The sequence below is a fragment of the Acanthaster planci genome, linkage group LG11 (assembly GCF_054643075.1).
Source record: "Acanthaster planci isolate LZ-2023a linkage group LG11, COTS_SCS, whole genome shotgun sequence".
Lineage (NCBI taxonomy): Eukaryota > Metazoa > Echinodermata > Asteroidea > Valvatida > Acanthasteridae > Acanthaster > Acanthaster planci.
The window spans coordinates 4292802-4315460 of record NC_141787.1 but is presented as its reverse complement, the minus strand read 5'-3'; the positions used below and the strand labels follow the sequence as shown (position 1 = coordinate 4315460).

The 22659-nt window shown below is 38.8% G+C and overlaps 1 protein-coding gene across 2 annotated transcripts in view; it reads left to right on the top strand.

Annotated features, from left to right (window-relative positions):
• The window catches only part of LOC110981556 (uncharacterized), a 65890-nt gene that overhangs the window by 26035 nt on the left and 17196 nt on the right, over positions 1–22659 (top strand). For both annotated transcript variants that reach the window (XM_087143010.1, XM_022239185.2), the window contains exons 9-15: positions 5142–5327; positions 6862–6995; positions 7763–8331; positions 17147–17307; positions 17689–17935; positions 18881–18995; positions 21505–21698. In XM_087143010.1, the coding sequence (XP_086999136.1) occupies positions 5142–5327; positions 6862–6995; positions 7763–8331; positions 17147–17307; positions 17689–17935; positions 18881–18995; positions 21505–21698 (1606 nt within the window). The remainder of the gene's footprint in view (positions 1–5141; positions 5328–6861; positions 6996–7762; positions 8332–17146; positions 17308–17688; positions 17936–18880; positions 18996–21504; positions 21699–22659) is intronic.

Here is a 22659-nt window from a genome sequence, read left to right as displayed (position 1 = left end):
ATCATTTGTTGTCAATGTTGCTTCCATTGTCTGACTAATCATTTGTTGTCATTGTTGCTTCCATTGTCTGACTAATCATTTGTTGTCATTGTTGATTCCATTGTCTGACTAATCATTTGTTGTCATTGTTGATTCCATTGTCTGACTAATCATTTTTGTCATTGTTGATTCCATTGTCTGACTAATCAGTTTTGTCATTGTTGCTTCCATTGTCTGACTAATCATTTGTTGTCATTGTTGCTTCCATTGTCTGACTAATCATTTGTTGTCATTGTTGATTCCATTGTCTGACTAATCATTTGTTGTCATTGTTGATTCCATTGTCTGACTAATCATTTGTTGTCATTGTTGCTTCCATTGTCTGACTAATCATTTGTTGTCATTGTTGCTTCCATTGTCTGACTAATCAGTTTTGTCATTGTTGCTTCCATTGTCTGACTAATCATTTTTGTCATTGTTGCTTCCATTGTCTGACTAATCAGTTTTGTCATTGTTGATTCCATTGTCTGACTAATCATTTTTGTCATTGTTGCTTCCATTGTCTGACTAATCAGTTTTGTCATTGTTGATTCCATTGTCTGACTAATCATTTTTGTCATTGTTGCTTCCATTGTCTGACTAATCAGTTTTGTCATTGTTATCATTGTTGTTCATCATTGTTCACTGTTACTGTTGTCACTGCCATCATCATTACCTTTTATCACAACTGGTGTCAATAGCACAAACAAATTGTGTTTAATCTGTAATGCAGTGGTTGTTTCATTCAAACCTTTAAAAAGATTATTTCTTGAAAAGTTGCATTAGAAACGCCAGCAGTTCCTGAACATACTGTTACATGTAGGCCCTCCATGTATGCAGCCAAATGCCCATGTGTTGTGATTCAGCAATTGAGACTTTTCCATTGAAATTGAGTATTTGCTTGCTCATATTGTTGGAAAGATTTTATGATTTGAAACTTCTTGTCAGTTTAATTTAACTACATGTAAAATCTGTGATGGAAAGTGCATTCCTTAGGCGGCTTTGCAAAAAGGTTGCCGCGGTTTGACCGTTGCGGTCGCCGCAGTTTGGCCGGGTTGCTAAGGATCGTACAAACCACGGTTTGGCTGCATCAAAATCACTCATGCGAAGGCAAGTTAATGAGCTACGAGTGGAAATTGCAGCATTGTAATGCTAAAGCGCGTCATGAATAATGCATTATCAGCTGTCCAAAACGCGGTGATCGCGGCGCGTTTTTATGAAGACCAAAGTTTTTCGGAACGTCGGCGATCGCTCGTATGCCCACTGACTTGCGTAAATATGAACACGGTGACTGCGTTGATATCGAAGGAGAATCAACGATCACACATAGTATGAATGAAACACAACGTTTTCAAACGTGATTTTGATCGGGTAATTGCTTCGAAATATAGAACAGCAAATGCTAGCTTAAAACTTGTATTACATACGTGCTTAATGTTTCTTCCACCTTGGTGGTACGAGTGTATAATTGCCTTTTACTACCGGCTTGTATCAAATCCATTGACTTTGCGGTAGGCCGATGTCATGTGCGCTCCAATGGCCTGCGCCAATAAAAAGCCCAAATGAGAGCTGCCAACTTTTACAAACTCATTTTAGTATTCAGAAAAGAAAAAATTGTAGAGAAAATTTGTATTTTTCATGCGGCACTCTCAGTGAAACACTGTACGTGAAAAGCAGGATTTTTTTGCGCCGCACTGATTGTTCGCATTGCAACAACAGCAATGGTAACTAAAAGCGAGGATGAAATTTTCTTTCGGAAAGTTGTAATCACAGTGGTGTAATAAATCACTGGTATCAAAGATTGTGCACTTCTTACTTTACGGATTCCTGGCCCGGCAATGGACATCGTGAAACGCCATGAAAAAAGGCGAGACCATGCAACCAGCGTATATGCATTAAACATGTAGTACCACCATGTCACGCGCTCGCAAATAAACTGTGATCCAATAGACAAGACATTCAGTCATTTATCGGTCATATTTTGCCAGCTCTTAGATGCGTTGTGCACGTACAAAACACGCACCACACTCAAAACACAAAAACAAACAAAACGATCCGTTCATCACAGACTGGAATTTAAGTCTATGGAATGTAGTGAGAATTTAGGTTCAACACTACGCTCCTTACGCAGTTCTTCGCGCTATAAAATCACATCGTTGTACTTCTCGCAAAATTCTTCATGCGTGCGTATTCCGATGCCCCTGTGTTTTCTTTATCGGGAGCAACTGAACTGCAAACAAGCCAAGTAAAATCACACATCGGACTTATCAATGTCATTGACGCTTATTATCGGGCTTCCTACTTCAGTATAAAGCTCGTACGCAATAATGCGCTCATTTTAACAAATTAAAGCCGTATTTTTAACATGAATATCGTATTGTCGTATTCCTGGTGAATTTCCATGCGAAAATCCGTACTGGTTGGCAGCTCTGCCAAAATAAACCAGCATGCCCATTGATGATACGGACCCGTTGGTCAACTACACATAATTTTACAGTGTTTTCCTACCGGTACCCCAGGCTTTTGACGGAATGGCGAACACTCATGTTCAACATCAAGTGACTGAATTTTTATAATGGTCATTTTATTAGTGTCTCTATAAGCCAGTTTGGGACAACAAATATCAGAAGTATTTCACACACATGGGTGGTGGGACACAAAGGCCTTATTTTCCACCACTGCCCAAGAGTTTAATCCCTGAATATGAAACCTGCAAGGACGCTTCTTGCAAAGTTGAAGTCAACGAGTGACTGTCCTTTACTGTTGTTCGGCATATCCTAATGCTTCTAATTTGGTTATGAAAGCAGCCCAAACGTCCGCTAATTTTATTATCAAAACAACTACATAAAAACAAAAAGAGAACCACGGTTATGATTAAACAGACAACGAATCAAACAATAATCACAGAGGAAGAAAACAAGTGTTATTTATGAGAAAACCTAGGATGGGGACATTAAAGGAAAATATTTAATAATATATATAATTTATACGGACAACAATCGAATTTAGGAGAAAATGGGGGGAACCTTAGTATTTGAAATGTGTATGTAATCATGGCGCCGGAAAAAAAAGAAGCTTATTAACTACCTTTGGCCAGTAGTACAGACTACAACGCTCGCAGATCTACTCTCTTTCATAAATCTCTGATGAAATTATGTGAATGCGACTTTATTTTGAATGATGATTTTAGTAGGGATAAAAACGTTTGGCAACATGCTAACGTTGATGCTGGTTTTTACTTTTTACAAAAACGCAAACTGTAAGTAAAGTTGACATTAAGAAAAACACGACGAAATTCATCAGTGTTGAAATGTGTTCATCAATTTTTGCAGATAAAAAAGAGCGCGAATACCTTCTGTGTCATGTAAATATAGCAGGACGTCTTGCTCGATACGTACATGTGCATGCTGATAATTCAATCAAATGCATTTTTTGGCAGGAAACTTGAAATTTAAAGCTTCAGTTTATTCACAACATCAGATGGTTAACGTTATCAAAATTTCGTTGGCATTTGGATTTTTTGATCACTTATTGGTCTCAACCAAAAATACTACTTTACGTATACATGTACGTTACGGGGATCATTTCCCAGAACTACAAACCAACATCACAAAACACAAACAACGCAGCTGGGGTAAAAGTATGTTCTTAGGAGCAAAACAGTGACATACAATGTGCGCGTTTTTCCCCCTTAAAAAATGCCCGAGAAATATTGGAGTCGGTATGCCGGCTTCCTGAAAAGTACCTAGACAGCTTTGGAATGTCACCGCGGTGGCCGCAGTCAGTTGCTAATTCCTCTGTGGAACCGACCGCGGTCCGAACGTATTTCACACTGGGGGCTTTTCTTTCATATGCTCCTATTTGCAGCGATCCAGCGAAGCGCAACTTTACCTCACGACTGAGGCCTGAACACGCTAGCAAGACCACTAGTACATGTACAGTCTACAGCGCTCGTCGATCTATCACCTTTCACAAATCTCTGATGAAATTACGTGAACGCCACTTTATTTTGAATGATGATTTCAGAAGGGATAAAAACGTTTGGCAACATGCTAACGTTGAGGCCGGTTTTTACTTTTTACAAAAACGCAAATTCTAAGTAAAGTTGACATTAAGAAAAACACAACGAAATTCATCAGTGTTGAAATGTGTTCATCAATTTTTGCAGATAAAAAAGAGCGCGAATACTTTTTGTGTCATGTAAATATAGCAGGACGTCTGGCTCGATATATACATGTACGTAACCCAGCCCTTGACTTTTTAGTTGAACGTACTGTACATAACGGTTGTGTTCAATACATGTACAAAAGTGTTGAAGTCAACATGTCAAATTTAAGTCAAGTCGGGAGTCGCAAGTAATATTTTTTCAAGTCAAGTCGTGCCTCACATTTAGTCACAAAAAGAAATAGAAATGCGACTCCAGTCATCAACACGGCTCATCCAGATATTTACCCTATAAATCATAAACTGTCAAATGCACTTTTTTCGTGCAGGAAGCTCTGAAATTTAAAACTTCAGTTTATTACATGAGATTCTTATTAACGTTATCCAAACTTTGTTGGCATTTTGCATTTTTCATCACTCACAAGTCTCAACCAAAAATACTACTTTACGTATACGTTACGGAGATCATTTCCCAGAACTGCAAACCAACAACACAAACAACGCAGCCGGAGCAAAAGTATGTTCTTGGGAGCGAAACAGTGACATACAATGTGCGCGTTTTTCCCCCTTAAAAATGCCCGAGAAATATTGGAGTCCGTATGCCGGCTTCCTGAAAAGTACCTAGACAGCTTTGGAATGTCACCGCGGTGGCCGCAGTCAGTTGCTAATTCCTCTGTGGCACCGACCGCGATCACCGCGGTCCGCACGTATTTCAATAACAATAGGGGCTTTGTTAGTCAGTTGCTCTGATATGTAAAGTGAGCAGGACACCGCGGTCGTCGGCTTGTAACTAAGGATTGGACAAACCGCGGTGACTTCGGTCAAACCGCGGTTCAACCTTTTTGCAAAGCCGCCTTAAAAACAAATGTTTTTCCTGAAAGTGTTCTTGTTGCTTTTGTTTTTTTCTTGGTTGCCTTGATATGCATGAGCTACCAACCTGTTTTGTCTGTTGTTAATAGGTTTCGGGCTAAAAGTCGACGAATGCTGTCTGCTTTAAACCGTCAGATCAGCTCCCAAAGTAAAGCTTCAGAGGGAGCCAAAACAACAAAACTGATTTCAAAGGGAGTCAGTGAAGATAGACTAACCAAAGAAGATCGCCATAACTTAATGGAACTTCAACAACAGGTTGCATTACAAAACAAAAGGTATGGTACAAAGATCTCAATGTACACAGTTTGCAGCATGTCTTGTCTTTTTGCTTTGCTACCTTTTTTTAGTTGTGTTCAACCGTTTATCAATCACAGTTGAGACCTACTTTGCATTGTGACGTCAAATTCTGGCTCTGTAATGTAATGTATTTCTGTATAACTGGTTAAACTTAATGGAAGTTAATTCAGTCACTTTCTTCCTTTACCAAAAACAGAGGGACGTCCATCAAGGTTAACTTCAGTTAGAAATTGTGTACAAAGCCAAATGGAGTCATTGCTCAAAGCTCTGAACAAAAGAAATCTCCAGAAGAATGCACTGTCCTTGTACAGTTTAACCATACAATTGTTGCAGGATATGTAAAGGGCCATGGTGTTTTGTTTACCTGAGGGTGCCATTTTCCTCCAGGGTGTACAGAACCTGTGGACCCAATCACAATAGGGGTCAGTTGTTTTGTTGTACCACAGTAATAGATTTTTATGAATGCAAGAGAACAAAATAAAGTACATTTAACGTCACAGTGCACTTCATTTCACTGAAAATATCTTCACCAACAAAGTGTTCAGTAGTTGAACAAATTCAACTAAATGGCATAATTGGTACAGAGTATCAGCTTTGTCTCCACATTTCTGGTGACATTTTCCCGACAGCGTTCTGTCTTTGTTGGCAGCTCATTCTGTCATGGATATCATTAAAAACTGGGGGGTTCCCCTGTCATGCCTATGGTGATGCAGAATTTGGAACCACCAATTGCACATGCATAGGATGGTTCCATATTTTTCTTAATGCTGATGCTTTCCTACACAAAATCAAATTTCTGATCTCGTTTTAGGAATGAATTCTTAAAAACAAAGCAGCTGTCATCTGTTGACATTATTACTGTAAAGTTACCGCGAAATTGGCCTAGTTAAAAATATGAATGGAGGATGCAAACAAAAATGGCAGGGTGGAAGAAATAGTGCTTAACTGTTTCCCACAGCACATCTCATGTACTAGAATGTGATGAAATAACGCAGTACCAGCGCTGCTGTACAACCTCATACCCAAGGTCACTCCAATACAATATTGTGGAAATGACACCTTCAACTGCAGGTCATTTTTAAAAAGGAAGAATTGTTTTTCCTGTTGTAACTAAAGAAAGACTTGGCATGTCAACTTATGGTGGTTCTTATAGGTTGGTCTCGCATCTTCCCGAAACCTAATAATTCATGGGTTTAAGAAGGGCTTGGCAAGGTATATGTATTTGTGGTTGTTAAACTCATTCTTGGCTCAAGTCAGAGTTACACATGCTCACACCTACAGTGTACATGTATGTTAATGTACATGTAGTAGATGTCTGTGGCAAAAGAAAAAAGCCCTCTTCTCCTAACAAGTCAGTTTCAGGTGGACTTACCTTTGTCACATGTGAACACAAAAAATGTTTTATTAGTAATTCTGAGTTTCTCACCAGGCAATGTTTCTGAAATTCAGATGTTTGGCATGGTGCAAATGATTAAAATATGTCTTGGTATCATTTTTCTTCTCCCTGAATAGGGATAAAGTTGATCAACTGTCACAAAGCAACATGCAAGCAGTTTCTGGCAACCTGATGTCAGCATACAGGGATTACAGAGATGAGATGTCCGAATTAATCGAGTCAAGCACTGACGTAGAGAGACATCCAAATGGTTTGTCAGTTGGTATAAATACATACACACTGCTTGAAGGAAAAGGCTAGTTGGATTTTTTCCTCAAAGATCCTCAGAAATACAGTTAACTTAGGTGTGAAAGAAACAGCAGACAAATAAACCTCTATTGGTTTGGCAGTTTTTTGGGGTTGCTAGGTAAAATGGATTGAAAAACATTGAACTATTCCGAATACCCAGGGTTGTCAGACTGCAATATCTCATGCTAAAAGTTTGCCCACCCCTCTTCAGCGTAAGATGAAATGTACTTAAAAATGAATAATCTCCAAAAAGCCTCTTTCATCATAAAATACAGGCATTTCTCTAAGCTGCAAAACCAAAGCTAAACATAACACTTGCTTTTTTATGTTAAATTAAGGGTTCAAAACACTCACCTAAAATCCATTATTGTCGCCACAAAATATACTCCTTTTGACCAAAAAGGACATATAATCATATCCATTCTTTTTTTATATGTGTACACCTCAAATGAGAGGGCTCTGTTGTCTTTAATTTGATACCACAATGAGGTAGTGATTCTTGAGAGATTCCATTTTTTAACCTTATCCACATGTTCACATTGGCCTGGAATTGGCCATTTATATTTCTGCATCTGGCTGACTCATGCCTGCTTTTTTGCATCAAGACTGAGTCTGAAAATACTGGTGGAGGTGGTGACATCACTTGCTAACGTTAGAGATATTGTGAAAAATTACTTTGATACAAAACTCCTTATGCTGCATTTATACCGTGACCTTTTTATCCACCAGATGGTGAAGGACGTCATAATGTGGATGGGCAGAATGCAAGCAAATTTGCACCTCATTGCTTGGTTGGCAAGCCTGAACATCATCCAGTCCAACAACTAGCTTCAGCAGCCTCTCATGCTGAGCAAGCACATCTGAACATTCACTCAAAGCGTCAGGTATCGCCTGCAAAACCTTCAGGAATAAGTGATGTATACAAAGAGCAAGGCAAGAGTTTGGATGAACAAGCAAAATCAAACATTCAGATATCAATGTCAGAAATGTATGTTCATCCTCCTGGTGCCAGAACCCATTTGCACTCTGCTCCTCAACCTGTATACAGTTATCATTACTCTAATAATGTGACTGCTCACACTGGTGAAGTAGAACCACCAGGTTTAATTCAGTCAATTGACAGCCATAAGACACTGAAAAAAGACAGCACAAGTAGCTGGGACATGCCAGATGGACCACCGCAAGAGCTACCTGGATACAGCCAAGGTTTGGTCAAGCGTACTGTTGGAGCAGGAAAACCTACCATCAAATCACCAGTAGCTAACACATGGAATTCAAACAGCAATAAACTGCACAAGGTATGTCAAAAATGCCAGGATTACAACAAATTCTGTAGTGCTATGATTGATAGATTTGATTTATTTGTCGTGTTAAAAAGTACAGGGAACTTGTGTTCCCGATGTACAAGTGGAAAACACACACATTAAAAATCTTTAAACAAATGTTATAAAATTGGAATTCCTCAATACTCTACATGTATGTACATACACATTACAAACTCCTGAAAACACGTGTAGAGTACTGGTGAATAAAACCCCAATTTGATCTCAATAAAATTGTAATTTATCGACAGAAACTAGAATTAGATTTGCTGGTGGCACGAGGTCGGAAAGAGTTCCTAAAACGATTAGTTTTTGTAGCTATTTGATGCTCCCTTCCAGATTGATTCAAAATCATGCTATTTTGAATTATTCAAAATCATGCTAATGCAATATCGTCTGCATATTTGTTCAAAGCACAGGAGTCACTTCCTGAGGTATAGTCTCTGGTATACAAAGAAAATAAGATTGGCAACAAAACACACCCTGGTGGAACTCCCACGTTTGTAACAACTGTATCAGATTACATAATTTCTAACAATAGAAAGATGGCTACAACTTGTACACTTCACAGCATTTTCTTTCAGAAAGAAACTATGAATAGGTTGCATGAGGATATTTCGCATGGAAAGCCATGCATATCGTCAAATTGATGTTCCAGTTTTTCTTATTCAACTTTATTATTTTATTTTTTTTACTTAAATTTATTTAATTAAATTATTTTTATACATATTGTGAAGTGTTTTGAGACTTACTGTGTAAAACGCTATATGAAATGTTTACAAATAGGTCATTTGGGAGACATTTTGTGGTAAATTTTCCAGCATTAGAGAGACATTGGCTTTTAGGGAGACATTTCAGTGTCTCCCTATTTTCAAACTACCAGAAGGAGGTCAAATTTTACTGTCCATAATGAGAGATGATAGTTTAGGGCCGAAAATGAAAACATACCGTACAAAGTTTGGTTCAGATCAGATTAGGGAACATTGAATTATGGGACAGTAAAGTTGGAAAATTTTGTGCACGTTCTTATGGGAATGCCTCCCTAATGACCCATTAGCGGTAATTATAAAATAAATTATTACTATTTGGTTTCTTACTAGAACGTGCCTTGCAAGGTAAGTCAAGTTTTCAACAATGTCACTACAACCAACAAAAATACCTTTTTGGTTAAGCAGTTGTTCCGTAAAGCAATTTTCGGTTTCCAAAATAGCTTGGCCCTGCCCATTGAAACACAAAGCAGTCTGGTGTTTGAATGTGCCTGGCTGAGGATATTTGGCAAAGCTAACACCATGCACATTGAAAAAGAGCAATTACAACATTTAAGAGCTTTGTGTATATTTCAGTCACAAATACAGACTGATTGGGCTGTGACATATTTTATTATGTCACAGACTTTTGCTTGGAAAGCAAAGCCATGCGTTTTGTCGAATTGATCAGTTTTTTCCTTATCCACCTGTTTTTAGTTTATTATTTTTACTCAAATTTATGTTTATTGAATTATTTTTTAATGAGTTCGTTTGCATGTAGTGATTTTTCTTACATGGAGATGCACTGTTTGTTAAACATTGTACTCTTCTTCAGCATATGAAAGCAATTTGAAATCCTGTTCTTGATCATTCCACATCACAAGTTGGTTACAACTTTGGGAGGACATACCGCTGGACAGGCATGTAAAGAACGGGATGAATGGACTCACTGCGGGCTTTAAAGTCCCAAGGATTGTGAAACCTTCCGTTTCTCTTGGAAAGCCTCTCTAATGTATATACAGTGTATCTTTTGCTGTTTCAGACACCCAACACCCATGTTTCTTGATTAATCTGTCAGGGATTCCTTTCTTGATGGCCTGAGTTGCACAGCTAGAGCGAAGGCTATGAATACTGTAACTTGCCACATCAACTTACTGTATCTTTGATGGCCTCAAGAAACAGCTTTCTCATGCGAGTATAAGAGATCGGTTTAGCCTCCAATTTAAGACTGAATCCATTTTTGTTCTTAGAGACTGAGCGGAATATAAACTCTTGTGAATTGGTGGATAGGTTGAATATTAAAGTTTAGGTTTTTTTTTCTAAAATACCCACCGGGCAAGCAGCCCCACCTGTCCTACTTATAACAACCCATCATGTTCCTTGTCTGTGTTCATCTGTTTTGCTTTTCTCTATAAATATAGAAGCATGGGTGTTGAAAATTACGATGTCGGAATAATGCAAGTTTTGTAACTCGTTAAATCTGAGAAAGGCAGCATACCCAACCGTGATAATTGCCAGAGTTCTGAGCTCATATGGATTGGCTGTTTCTAAAGGGCATTTCTCGCTGATCTTTTTTATCTGCCCAATCATCGTGATTGATAACATGACTTAACAAATCTGCTCTTTGATTTTTAGAGCATGGAATCCATTCCATTTTCAAACTAATTCCGTGTTTGACACTTGTTTTGTAAATGAGATGGACTATTTCTTGAAGATCTGGTTTTCCACTGCCAACTTGGATAATTCTGTTGACATTCTGACTATCTATAAACCATTTAACATTGCTACCTACAAGAACTGGAACGAAACTTTCCAGAACTATCTGAACTGCTTTCAGTTCTCTCCATGTGCTACTTTTGCATTTTTCCTCTGGGTTCCAAACCCCATGTGCAACAACCTCATTCCCGCCTATTTCCACTGTATAGCCTGCTCTGCCAACATCACCGGCATTCGAATAAACCACTCTGTGATATATTACATCATCTTTGATAGGCACAGGTTTTAGATTGGAAATATTCCATCCCCAAAATGACAATTCTTGTTTGGACTCTTGGGACAGTTTTATATCACTGTGCCATGATGGTATGTCACAAAGCATGGATCTGGTCATAAGACACGTTATGTTTCCTAATGCGGTTGTTGCCCCACCATGCTGGCTAATGCTTTATTCCTTAACTTTTGAAAACTTGGGCATTTCTGAGATTCCGTAGCAATACATTCTCCTTTGGACTTCATGGGCCAAACAAAACTATTTTCTGTATCTGTATGGACACCAAACCATTTACACAATAGTTTTGGCTGGCACTGTGATTTTTGTTTGCTTATAATAATTCCCGCGTCCTTTAAGTCTTTGAAAATAGCGTCAGATTGGAACTGTGCTTCTGCTGGGGGGAAGCCATGCCCAAATCATCATCAAGATAAACTACCATTTCTTTTCCTTCGGATCTCCATTTTTTGACCAATTCTCTCATGATTTTCGTGAAAATGTCGGTGCAGATGTAAGCCCAAAAGGTAAGACAAGAAACTTATAAAACACATTGTTTCAGAAGAAACCAAGGTACTGTGAGTGGTCCGGAAAAATGTCGACATGATGATACCCGCTTTTTAAGTCGAACAAAAAAAATTTTCTAGACAAGTGACAGGGCTGTTGCTTTGTTATATAGGGAGGACAGTGTTCAGTTTATAGGTTTTACTGTTGAGATCGTGAACTCTACATGAGCCCATTGGAATCAACAGAGAGAGGATTGCTTATTGCCTTATTGCCATGTACGTACTTCCTACAATATAGTGAATCCATTAAAGAAAAGGGAATTTAGGTCAGTTTTATTTACAGTAATAAATGCAACATGGAGGTTTTCTCCCAGAAACAACATTACAACTTTGCTCAAGAATATGAAATACTATTAGCACAAAACCAGAAAAGCACCAAAACCTTTAAATCAGCAGAACAAAAACTGACAAAATAAAGGGTTTGAGCAATAAACCAGTGAGCTATTCTTTCTCAAAAACGTTTTCAGATATGAAGTATTGAGTCAGAATTGAACAGGAAAATCTATAAACTGAGCAATATCTTCCCTGATTGATATTGCAGCAACAGCACCCTTTTACCTGTAAAGCATGGACAATTTGAATGTTAAAAAAACCACTCTTTTCAATACATGTAACCGCCAAGGGATGTGAAATTGTTTACACACGTGTACATCGAAAAGTCTTGAGAGTAAAGTTGTACAAAAAATATGTTTTTAAGATTTCATCACCAAGATCTTTTAATGTCATTTAGAAAGATTGCTTTTAGGATGCAGTGACTGACAAATCTTGAGATGTTGTGAATGAATGGCTTATGTTTTTCTTTTTTTGGTAAAATTGCCTGACTTTTGCTTCCAGTTGAAGTGCCCTTTTATTTGAAATTGCTGAAAGATGAACTTGCTTTCAATAGTGTTAATCTTTGGTAAGATACATGTAGTACTTTTTCAAAAATGAGACCAGTGATGTCATGAAATACTCAAATGTGTCCTTTTAGGTAGTTTGTGGTAGGTTAAAAATGTGAAATGTGCATTTTCAGTTTATGTGTTTTAAGAAATTTGCCCCTTGAAATTGGTAGGCACAATGACCTTCCTGCAGGCACTGCATGTCTTAGGATATAAGCTGATGACATTAGACTGAAAAAGTACAATGAAAAGACCTTTATTTTTTTGAAAATTGCCCAAAACTAATTCTATGTGGACTTAAAATGTCCATCAAATAGAATAAATATGAGCCTTGATGAATGCATGGGACCCACTGATGATGACAAAAATATCTGTATACATGTATCTCTTGCATATCCAGTGCCCATTATGTTATAACCTGCTGAGTCATCCCGTGTGGCCCAGCATGAATGTTTGTACATGTACATGTATCCGCTGCTGGTGAAAGCTGTGAGGCCATGGGGGCCAGTGGTCCCCCCACTTTTTTGACTGGGGGGCTTTCCCCCCTCCAAAAAAACCCCTTTTTGCAGGTCCTTTAATGGGTTGGGCCCAATGGATGAAGCTGTTAATGGTTGATACATGTACTTCATGGTCTAAGAACTGCCCCCCCCTCCCAATTTGAACATCGTTCCTCCAGAGGTGAATATACCAGTACATGTATACAAATACATTGACTTGAGACTAGTCCATAACCGAATGCCACAGTAAGATGGGTTTCTTTTTAACAAAGCCAAGATCTCATATTTTATGACCGTCCAGTGTGCTGCCAACTTGGATACCTCAGTTCAAAGTCATCCCCCAAACATTTGTAAGATTCTTCTTGTGCTTCTTAAAATTGATTTGTGTTATTCATTGCATGATATTTCCTTGTCTGTCTGTAATTTGTGGCTGAAAGGATACATTGAATGTTTTGGGAAAATTTTCATTTGGAAGCAGGAGAACTATTCAGGTCTTGTATTAAATTTACCCTTTCAGAGTATGTGAAATATATTGGATAATCAGAAATAATTTAAATTGGTTTCTATTGAATTTCATTTTGAAACAGGAAAATTAATCATAAACCATATTAAATCTACTCTTTAGTAGATTTGAATTACAGTTGAAAGTCAAGAAATGAACTGAAGTTCTTGTTTAAAACATTCTTCTTGCACTTTTTTCCAAAACCTGAAAATGTGAAACCCTGTTAAACAGACACCTGTACATGTAGAACTGTAGTCTTTGTTTTTCTACTTAAGAGATGTTATTTTGCACAAATGATGAGACCAAATAGATTTTCCGATGACATACAACAAAAGTTTGTGATGTGATGAAACCGGAAATCCATATTGCCTGATCACTTCATGTTTGTTAATGAAATAGACACAAATACAATATTATGTCTACATGATGTGTACTGCGTGAAGCGAAAGATAAAGAGAATGGAAGATTTTTAAAAGGAAAATGTTAATGGCACAAAATAACCCTTTTTTACATGGAATTCAATAAATTATGACACATTAAGTAATAGGTTTGTGATAGCACCATGCCAAACTACGTATGTCTCTTTTGTGGGTACATGTATATGTGGTTCTGAAAAGAACTGGAGGGTACTCAATGTTTTAGACAGTTTGCTTCATCATTGAGCATAACACCTCACCCACAGAGTCTGGATCTTCAATGACCCAAAGCCAGTTACTTGGCCTTCGCTCTTTGTGCTATCTCGTTTTTCACATCCAATGGAACTATTCTTTTGTAACCAAAGATCATGTACTGTGCCCATAGCAACCAAAGATCTGTACCCATGACTACAAGCATTATGTGTAAATGCATACCGATGTGTGCAGGCTGTGCGTTACATGTATTCTGAAGGACTAGTGCTACAGAATCAGGTTGAAACATGTCATGAAGAGGTTGTTTAGAAAAGTGCTAGTAAATTTTCAACAAAGTCCTTATTCAAATAGACATATGTTTTATATGTTTTAAGATCAAAGTAATCGGCTATTGCTTAGAGTATGCAGAATTATATTATATTATATTTATTATAAAACAAATGCTTGCTGCTCTATGTCTTGCCTCGGGAAAATAGACTTGCTCCATGGATCACCTCAAGAGGCTAGTTAATTTTTACTGCACCATTCAAAGCAATCCTAGAATTTGTAAGATAGTGTTTCTGGAGCATCTAAATTAGAACCTTTCCATTAATTTCATTTTGCTGATTAACAATAGATATCTTCCTACTTCCAAGACTTGAAAATTTGATGATAATGGTAATGAAAATTTTTTAAAAAGCTGTTTAATATGCAAGGATGCGATGATTTCTTGCTTAACCTCTTGCTGCCGGGTGGAATTTGAAGTTGCATGATGTAAAACCGGGAGATTTTTGATTTTCAAAATTCTTCAAAAAATCATAACTTCATATACTGGACAGTGCTACTCTAATCTGACAGACAACATCTATTGACACCGGAGTATTTCAGCCAGGCCAGCCGCTTTGTAAAAAGAGCCCAGATTGTGCGGTGTTATGTATGTTTCTTTTGTTCCCGAAACTGCCACAGTGCATTGCTGGCGTCTTTTCAATACGGCCCAGATTAGCATGCAGCGGTTTTGTATCGCTCATTGCTGGAGTGTCCCTGGTGGTAATCCGCTCGCACTGAATGCCATAAAACAGTGGTATAATCTTTCAAAACAATGATGGATTTCCTCCGCTATTGACAACTGAAAAAAAGTTAAATTAGGTTAGGCTTGCGGTTGCACCGTGTACAAAAAATATTTCTTTCTGAGAAGAACCAATGGTGGACACGCGACGTTCTGAACAGTATGCTCTGTTCGTCTTCAGGAGGTTGACTGGTTGCCTGGCTCTGAGGATGCTGGTTTTAAGCACTGGAGAGGATGCTAAGGGTGCACTGGAGCAGAACGGCTTGGTTGATGGTGGATCCGCTGGACTGAAGGCTACTGGATGTGCTCACTGATGTGTGGCAGTGAGGCATTGGGTGTAGTGAGAGGAGGAACTAGTGACCTTGGATATAGATGACCCATTAGTCTGGGAGGGTAATATGGAGTGCCAGACGCTGCTGATGTAGAAGCCAACATCTTGGGGGACTGTGCCATGCTTGTAGATCTTGATTGCTTCCCTGGGTATCATCTATTGACCACAGGGATGACTTGAGCTGCTTGACAGTTGATGACTTGATCCTTGCTGTGTGAGTGCTTGACAATCGCTGATTTATTGTAGTCACCTCTGCGTCATGGGTGATGTGTTCTTTGAGTCTGGTGGGCAAGTCCTGGCCAGTCTTGCCGATATTCACCTTTCCGACAGTCAGTAGAAGTATGGAAGGGCTGCGTAGCACTGTGATCAGAATATTGACAAGAATAATATAAAATCAGTGTACTGGAATATGTGATTCTTGATCTTGGTGGTAACCGTTGGGATTGAGGGCTCTTGAGATGTACTTGAGTTCTTCTTGGATGTGTTCTTAGTCGCACATCTTGTAGGCGCACTGCACCAGGGCACAGTTGACTGATGACTTGATGCTAGGATGATGGAACGATGCACCGTGCAGGTACCGGTCTGTGTGGGTTGACTTGCAGTAGACGGCATGCCCCTGGGAACCATATGGGTGGCGGGAGACCAGGAAAGGAATGGAATTCCAGGTGCTTGGGCAGTTATCTTCTGTGTCAAGCACTGTACTCTCTAAAACTTCCATGAACGTGTCAGCCAGGACCAGGGATAGAGGAGATCCCATGGAGGTCCGAGATGATTGTCCCTCCATCTGAAGCTGGATGATGAGACGCAGGTTAGCAACAGGTCGTGGATTTTGTCCGGGAATAGGGCTGTGCACTCACAGAGAGTGGAGTCTTGTTCTAGATATTCTTTGGCTCTGTGCACTCACAGAGAGTGGAGTCTTGTTCTAGATGTTCTTTGGCAATAAGTCAGGCCTCGCCTGTGGGGACGTTAGTGAAGAGGGAAATGACATCAAAGCTGACCATGATGTCATCAGGGCTGAGGTGAAGCTGTTGATCATCTGAACAAATTGATCAGAGTTGGTCACGTGATGCAGGGATTTACCCACCAATGGTTGGAGAATTGTAGTAAGGTGCTTGGTGGTGTTGTAGGTGGGGCTTCCTCTTAAGGCAACAATGGAACGGAGTGGGATGCCAGGTTTTAGTATCTTCAGCTGACCAAAGAATCTGGGGCAGGTGGAGCTGGAGGGTCTGAGCTGTCTGTACAAGTGGTAGGGGATGGCATTGGAGTGGTGGAGTGCTAACAACTTGCTGGACAGATGGAGTGGGGTCTTTCTGAAAAATATTGGCAATTCCCAGCAGCTCAGTCCTTTGTTCCGAGTACAGTCTTTTGTTACAAGGGCCAGCTCTTTTGTCCAGTTTCATGTATAAAGCCTATGTGCCTGAAACCAGGCTCCCCGGCAGCAAGTGGTTGAGTATGTAGATGATGAAATCATTTCATTTTTAGTAACCTTTTTGACTGACCATTACATTGTGTTAAATTGTCAACTTCTCTGTACTGATAACAAAGTACAACCCTGAGTTTGATTCATTAATTGCAGCCATTTTGAATCATTTCACTTCATATTTTTAATTCAGGATATATCTCTTGGTGAACTTTGTGAACGGAAGCAAGAAATTCTGCATCAGTTGAAAGGTTTCAGCAGCGAAGAAAGCAAGAATCCGTGGGAAAGAAGCCAATCTCTAACCAAAACAGTCACCTCTCTGTGGACCATCCCCACTGAATCTGTCTCCAAACAGTCAGTATATTTGATTGTACCGTGTATGTATATCATTATTATGCAGTGCTTCAAAACCCTCAACATAGCATAACTTGTGGTAAGGGTAACAAGATATTAGTGTCCTTACAAATGGTTCCAATATTGTCAATGTCAGCCATTGACATTTCACAGTGAAGACTTGTTTCGTGTCAAAAGTGTTTTTGTTTTGGGGTATTTAAATTTATTCTTTGGTCTTTGTAATAAAATTTCAATTAATAAAAGTTTGGTATGTGGTATGCAATGTGCAGCTTGATAATCTTGCTCTAACTGGTTCTAATTTTTATTTTTATTAAAAAGAAAAATATACATGTTGTTAGTAAAGTGCCCCTAAACTGGACAGGTTTCTTTGCATTTTGATAGGACATCTCACACCAGTCAAGAGAATGAGGTATGCTACAACCCTTGGACTAGTCAAGCCCCATTCTGTTTAGTTCGACCAGTTAAAGAGAGTAACACCAATTACACAATGACGTACATCAAGGCTCACATTCGGCATATGTCTGTTGATGAACACCAGAGTATGGTCAGAGATAAGCCAATGGGAACCCATGAGTTATCAGAGTTTAAGAAGATGTCAATGGAGGACCTGGAACAAACCTTGAAGAAGGTTTGTGTGTTTAATGTCATTGATGTTTCTGTGTCTTTGTTATTAAACCTAGAATTTAGTTATCTTAAATCTTATAAAAAACCTGTTGTATGTTTGATTTATATCTCATACACACAACTTATGAATCATAACTTATACATGGAAGTTGTATCTCATACATGTAATGTCTAGTGCATATAACATATATCTTGTGTCTTTTGACGTAGGAGTTCAGATTAGTCATACATACGAGATATAACTTGTGTGTATGACATACAAGTATATATATGAGATACAAGTACAAGTCGTGTGTACAAGTTAAAAGTCATACGAAGTGTAAGTCCTACAAATAAGATATAACTCATATGTACATGTATGTGTAATGAGCGGAAGAGAGAAAATCACCATAACCTTATTACAGCTTTGTACATATCCGCTGGAAACTTGAGAATATCTTAGACTTCCCATTCATGGATCCAGGAAGGGGCCTGTTGGGGCTATTGCCCCACCCCTCCCCCAAACTAGGGGCTAGTTTGATTTTAGGCATTGTGGGAAGTAAAAGAAATGGAATACATACACAGAGCTCACCTTTTTCCCTTTATATTTTTAAAAAGGCCTAAAGTTTAGCCTCACCCCAACGAAAAAGGTTAGATATAGAAATTCCCAAGTTTCGGGGCCCCTCCCTCAACAAAAATTCATTTGGGATCTGCCCTTGTTTGTTCTAATAATTTTGTGTGTTTTTTTCTGGTAATGCTTTTGTTGGTGTTTTCTTCCATATGATTAGTCTTGCCTAGTGTCTACAGGAACCTCAGAAGCATTCTAGATGTTAAGCTACACATACAAGTTGACTATCTTTGCTTTAGGCCAATTACAGATAATCCATTCTGTTGCAGAGGTTTGTGTATTTGGCCATGAAATGAACATCTGACAATTAATCAGATTGTTTTGGAAAAACTTATACTGCAGGTGAAGCAAGAAGATGAGCATGCAGGAAGTAGCCACTATGAACGTGGACATAAGATTCAATTGGAGATGGACCGACGAGTTCAGCAGAACAATGTAGCATGGGGAATCCCTACAGGTATGTATGTTTGTATGGCATCACAAGTTGGAACTTCCTGATAAGTATGAAAAAGTCAGATCCATTTTGGGTATTCGTTTGATGCACATCAGAGACAGGATTAAGCAGAAATCAAATACTTCATTCCAGACTGCATTATGGAACACATACATTATTCTTAAAAGATCTGAAAGCCTATGTTCGTCTACAGTCAATCTTTTACCTTCATAATCATGGAAGCTGGTTCAACATACATGTATGTCATGCTTCGAAGAGGCCAAGGAACCAATCTCAGTTGGACAGGAAGAGCCAATGTTGTCACTGAAAGGCAGTGAATTGTTTTGGGCTCAAACTCATTCAAATTTACTTTTATCTTAATCTTGTCCAGAGATGTACAGAGCCCATAATTCAAAATGACCACACAAGTACCTCTGCTTATGTCAAACATTTGCCTGTACACCAGTTTAAAAAGCAGAAACATGTTTCCAATGTCTTTACATGTATACATGTACATGTATGCTGCTTATGGAGAATAGATTCTCTACATGCACAAGTTCCTTGTCATTGGTGAACATGACAATTTCTGCTATGATTGTTATGTGTCATTACCTCCCTGCACTCATGATGACACTCATTTAAGCCAAACTGCTACAAGTCTGTTGTTTTTGGGGGGTTTGGGCCACATGCAGCTCAGGAGACAGCACAGGATTCTGATCATGTACACTAGGGTGTGCATTTATGCGTACCTGTAAAATACAGAGAACAGTTAATAACAAATGGTATTGTGCATAGCCCCAGCAGACCATGTGCCTGAAACAGGGCGCTTACCGTACATAGGAAGCAAGCACCACATTGTTCTAAATGTCAGAGTAACTCTCCCCTACCTTTTCATTACATGAAAATTAAATGAAAGTGTTACCGTCATTTTGCAAAACCTTTCTGTCAGTATATGAAACAGAAAAACAAATTTTTTGGCGAGGAACATCAGAACAGACGACAGATCTGCAAACCACCAATGCACAGCTAATGTGCAGAGGAAATGTCCAGGGTGTTGCACTGCCACGTACACGCAGAATGCACCTGCACAAATTGTCAGCGCTGGTCATGTCACATGTGGACCAGGCCAGTGCTACGTACTAAGTCGTGTGACCACACATAAAGGAACCTAAGTTAAAAAAAGGACTATGTGCTCGCGTCACGTACAAAGACTGTGAGATTTGAAAATTTTGCCGCACGAAAGTACTTCCATAAAGTGGTTAATTTCAATAGAGAAGAAATTTGCAGGATAACTCCATTCCCCAGAGGTTCAATTTGTAGAGATGTTATTGTATAAGTACTTCAACCAGAATACATTTGACTCACTGACTATATTATGGCCTGTCATTAGCACATATAAAGCATGCTCTTTAAGAATAATATTTTCCACCCTTTTTGGGACAAATTTCTACTTTTATTTTTTTCATTGGAAGGAAGAGACCATTTCTCAATTTTGGCAGGCTGAACATGAGCTTCAGAGAAAAGAAACAATAGATTATGAAATGCTATTGCGCACAAAACACCCTTCCTGATTTTTTGTTCGATTCATCATCCAATTTGATCCAAAATGCATTCAGATTTCGGCCTTTTTTTAACAGAATTTGTAAAAGTCATTTTGATTAAACACACATTAGATGCAAAAGTTATATGACTGTTAAATATGAAAAACGTATTTGGAATGACACACAGTGAGTGACCTATCGCCCTGTAGATTGTTGTCATTTTATGGGCCTCCGTGATTTCTGACAAACCGTTCAAAAATGTCAAATTGTGAATTGGAAATCTGGCCAAAATTTCTTTTCTGGAAATTTTCAGCTGACAAATTTTGTACAACAAGCTTACATTTCCCTTTTCAAACAGCACATGTCTTAGAATTTAGAACTGAAGAACAACACAAAACAGGTAGGTTTTCATTTCAAGTGATCTGGAACTAGGAAAAATCAGGACCTAGGGAAGATAACTGTAGTACAATGGGTGGAGTGGGTAACAAAAGTAGCTCTGTCGACCTCTGAACCGCAGTTATGACCGTGGGACCAGGTTTTTCAGTGGCGTGGTGATTTTTCAGCAGTGCTGCCCTTCACTATAAAGTTAACAGACATTTTGTCTGTGGATTTTTGTTTCTAATTTATTTAGGCCTGCGTGTAATTTTTTTTTTATGGGTACCCGGCCCAAAAATGGAACCAGGTTTTGATATCGACGGGTAGGTACCTAGGTGCCTGGGTACTCGGCACAGGCCTACTGCACACAACCCAGAATGTTAAAGAACCTACACTATCAGTCCCAGTGCTAGTAAGCCTATGTGCTGATGACATCCTCCTCTGTTTACATGGATACATGTGCTTTCTTATGCTGCTTCTTGTCCGTTATCCCCACTTTGCTCTCAAAGTAAAGCCCACATATGTAAGCAAACTATGATGTCATGACTACGTGGACCTACAGTTATAAACACAGCTGTGAACATTTCCATGACTTGATTAAACTTTGATTTATGCAGGAGAATCTGCTGACAGCAAAAACAAGCAAGCTCAGTTGCACCCCTCTACATTAAGTGGTGGTCAAAGAAATTTGATGGCATACTATCAGGCGCTGTCATTAGGTCCTCACCACGATCCGCTCATGAGCCGTCAAGGAAGTTTCCCAATGTCCAAATCATCAAGGACTGCTTTCAAGTCAACTGGACCAGTCCAGGTAAATAAAACAGCTTTCTTCAAAAGCCAACATGAAATTAGATATGAAAATGGCTCTAGCATCATCAGCAATTTATTTATCTTTTATACATAGTCAACTCACCATTATTAGCCTGGTAATAATGGTATTCTAAGATAGAACAACCCACAAATTTCAGGACCCCGCAATTTTGTGCACATTTCTATGGGCATGTATGTGAGTAATAATGAGCTGAGAAGGAATGAGATTTCACTTGTTATGAGTATTGTCATCTGCCCTATGGAGACCCTCAACGTTCTTTATCTGATGGTTATAGTGAGAATGCTGGATTTGGTTGGGTTTCCCCCCCACCATAGCAAGGTGAAAGTTTTTTGTCATTTCCTTGCCTCTGCAAGAGGTTTTCGCCACCTGGAATTTTTTAGTTTGTTATCTATTTTATTCATTTATTTATATCTGATCATCCAACAGCACATTTAGCGCCAATTACAGGATAATAATGAGTGAAGAAGACAATGAAGAAAGAAATGTTCAGTTTTAGAGGTGGGAGGAAAAACCCTGGATACATGTTTCAGAGAAAACCCAAGGACTTAGAGACTGAAAACCCAATCCACATGTGGACTGAGCCAGATTCAAACCCAGGTCCCCAGAGGAAAGAAACACTATGTTTTCCCTAACCCTATCGAGCCAATCAGAACACGACTTCATAGTTTCTGATAAATAAACCTTGGGCCAATTTCATATCGCAAAAAATTGTTTAAGTGCTAAAAACCTTGCTAGACAAATTAGGTTACCAGCCAAAACATCTTGTGATGTACATTGCTTTGGAATGGTATTTACATGTACCTGTTAGCATGACAATCACATAGAGTTTGAGCTGGTAATCTTTGTTTATTAAGTAAGGTTTTTTCATGCTTAAGCAAATTCTGTCCTTAAGCAGCTCTATCCCATGTAAAAATCTGAATCTCCGGTATGTGCACAGAGT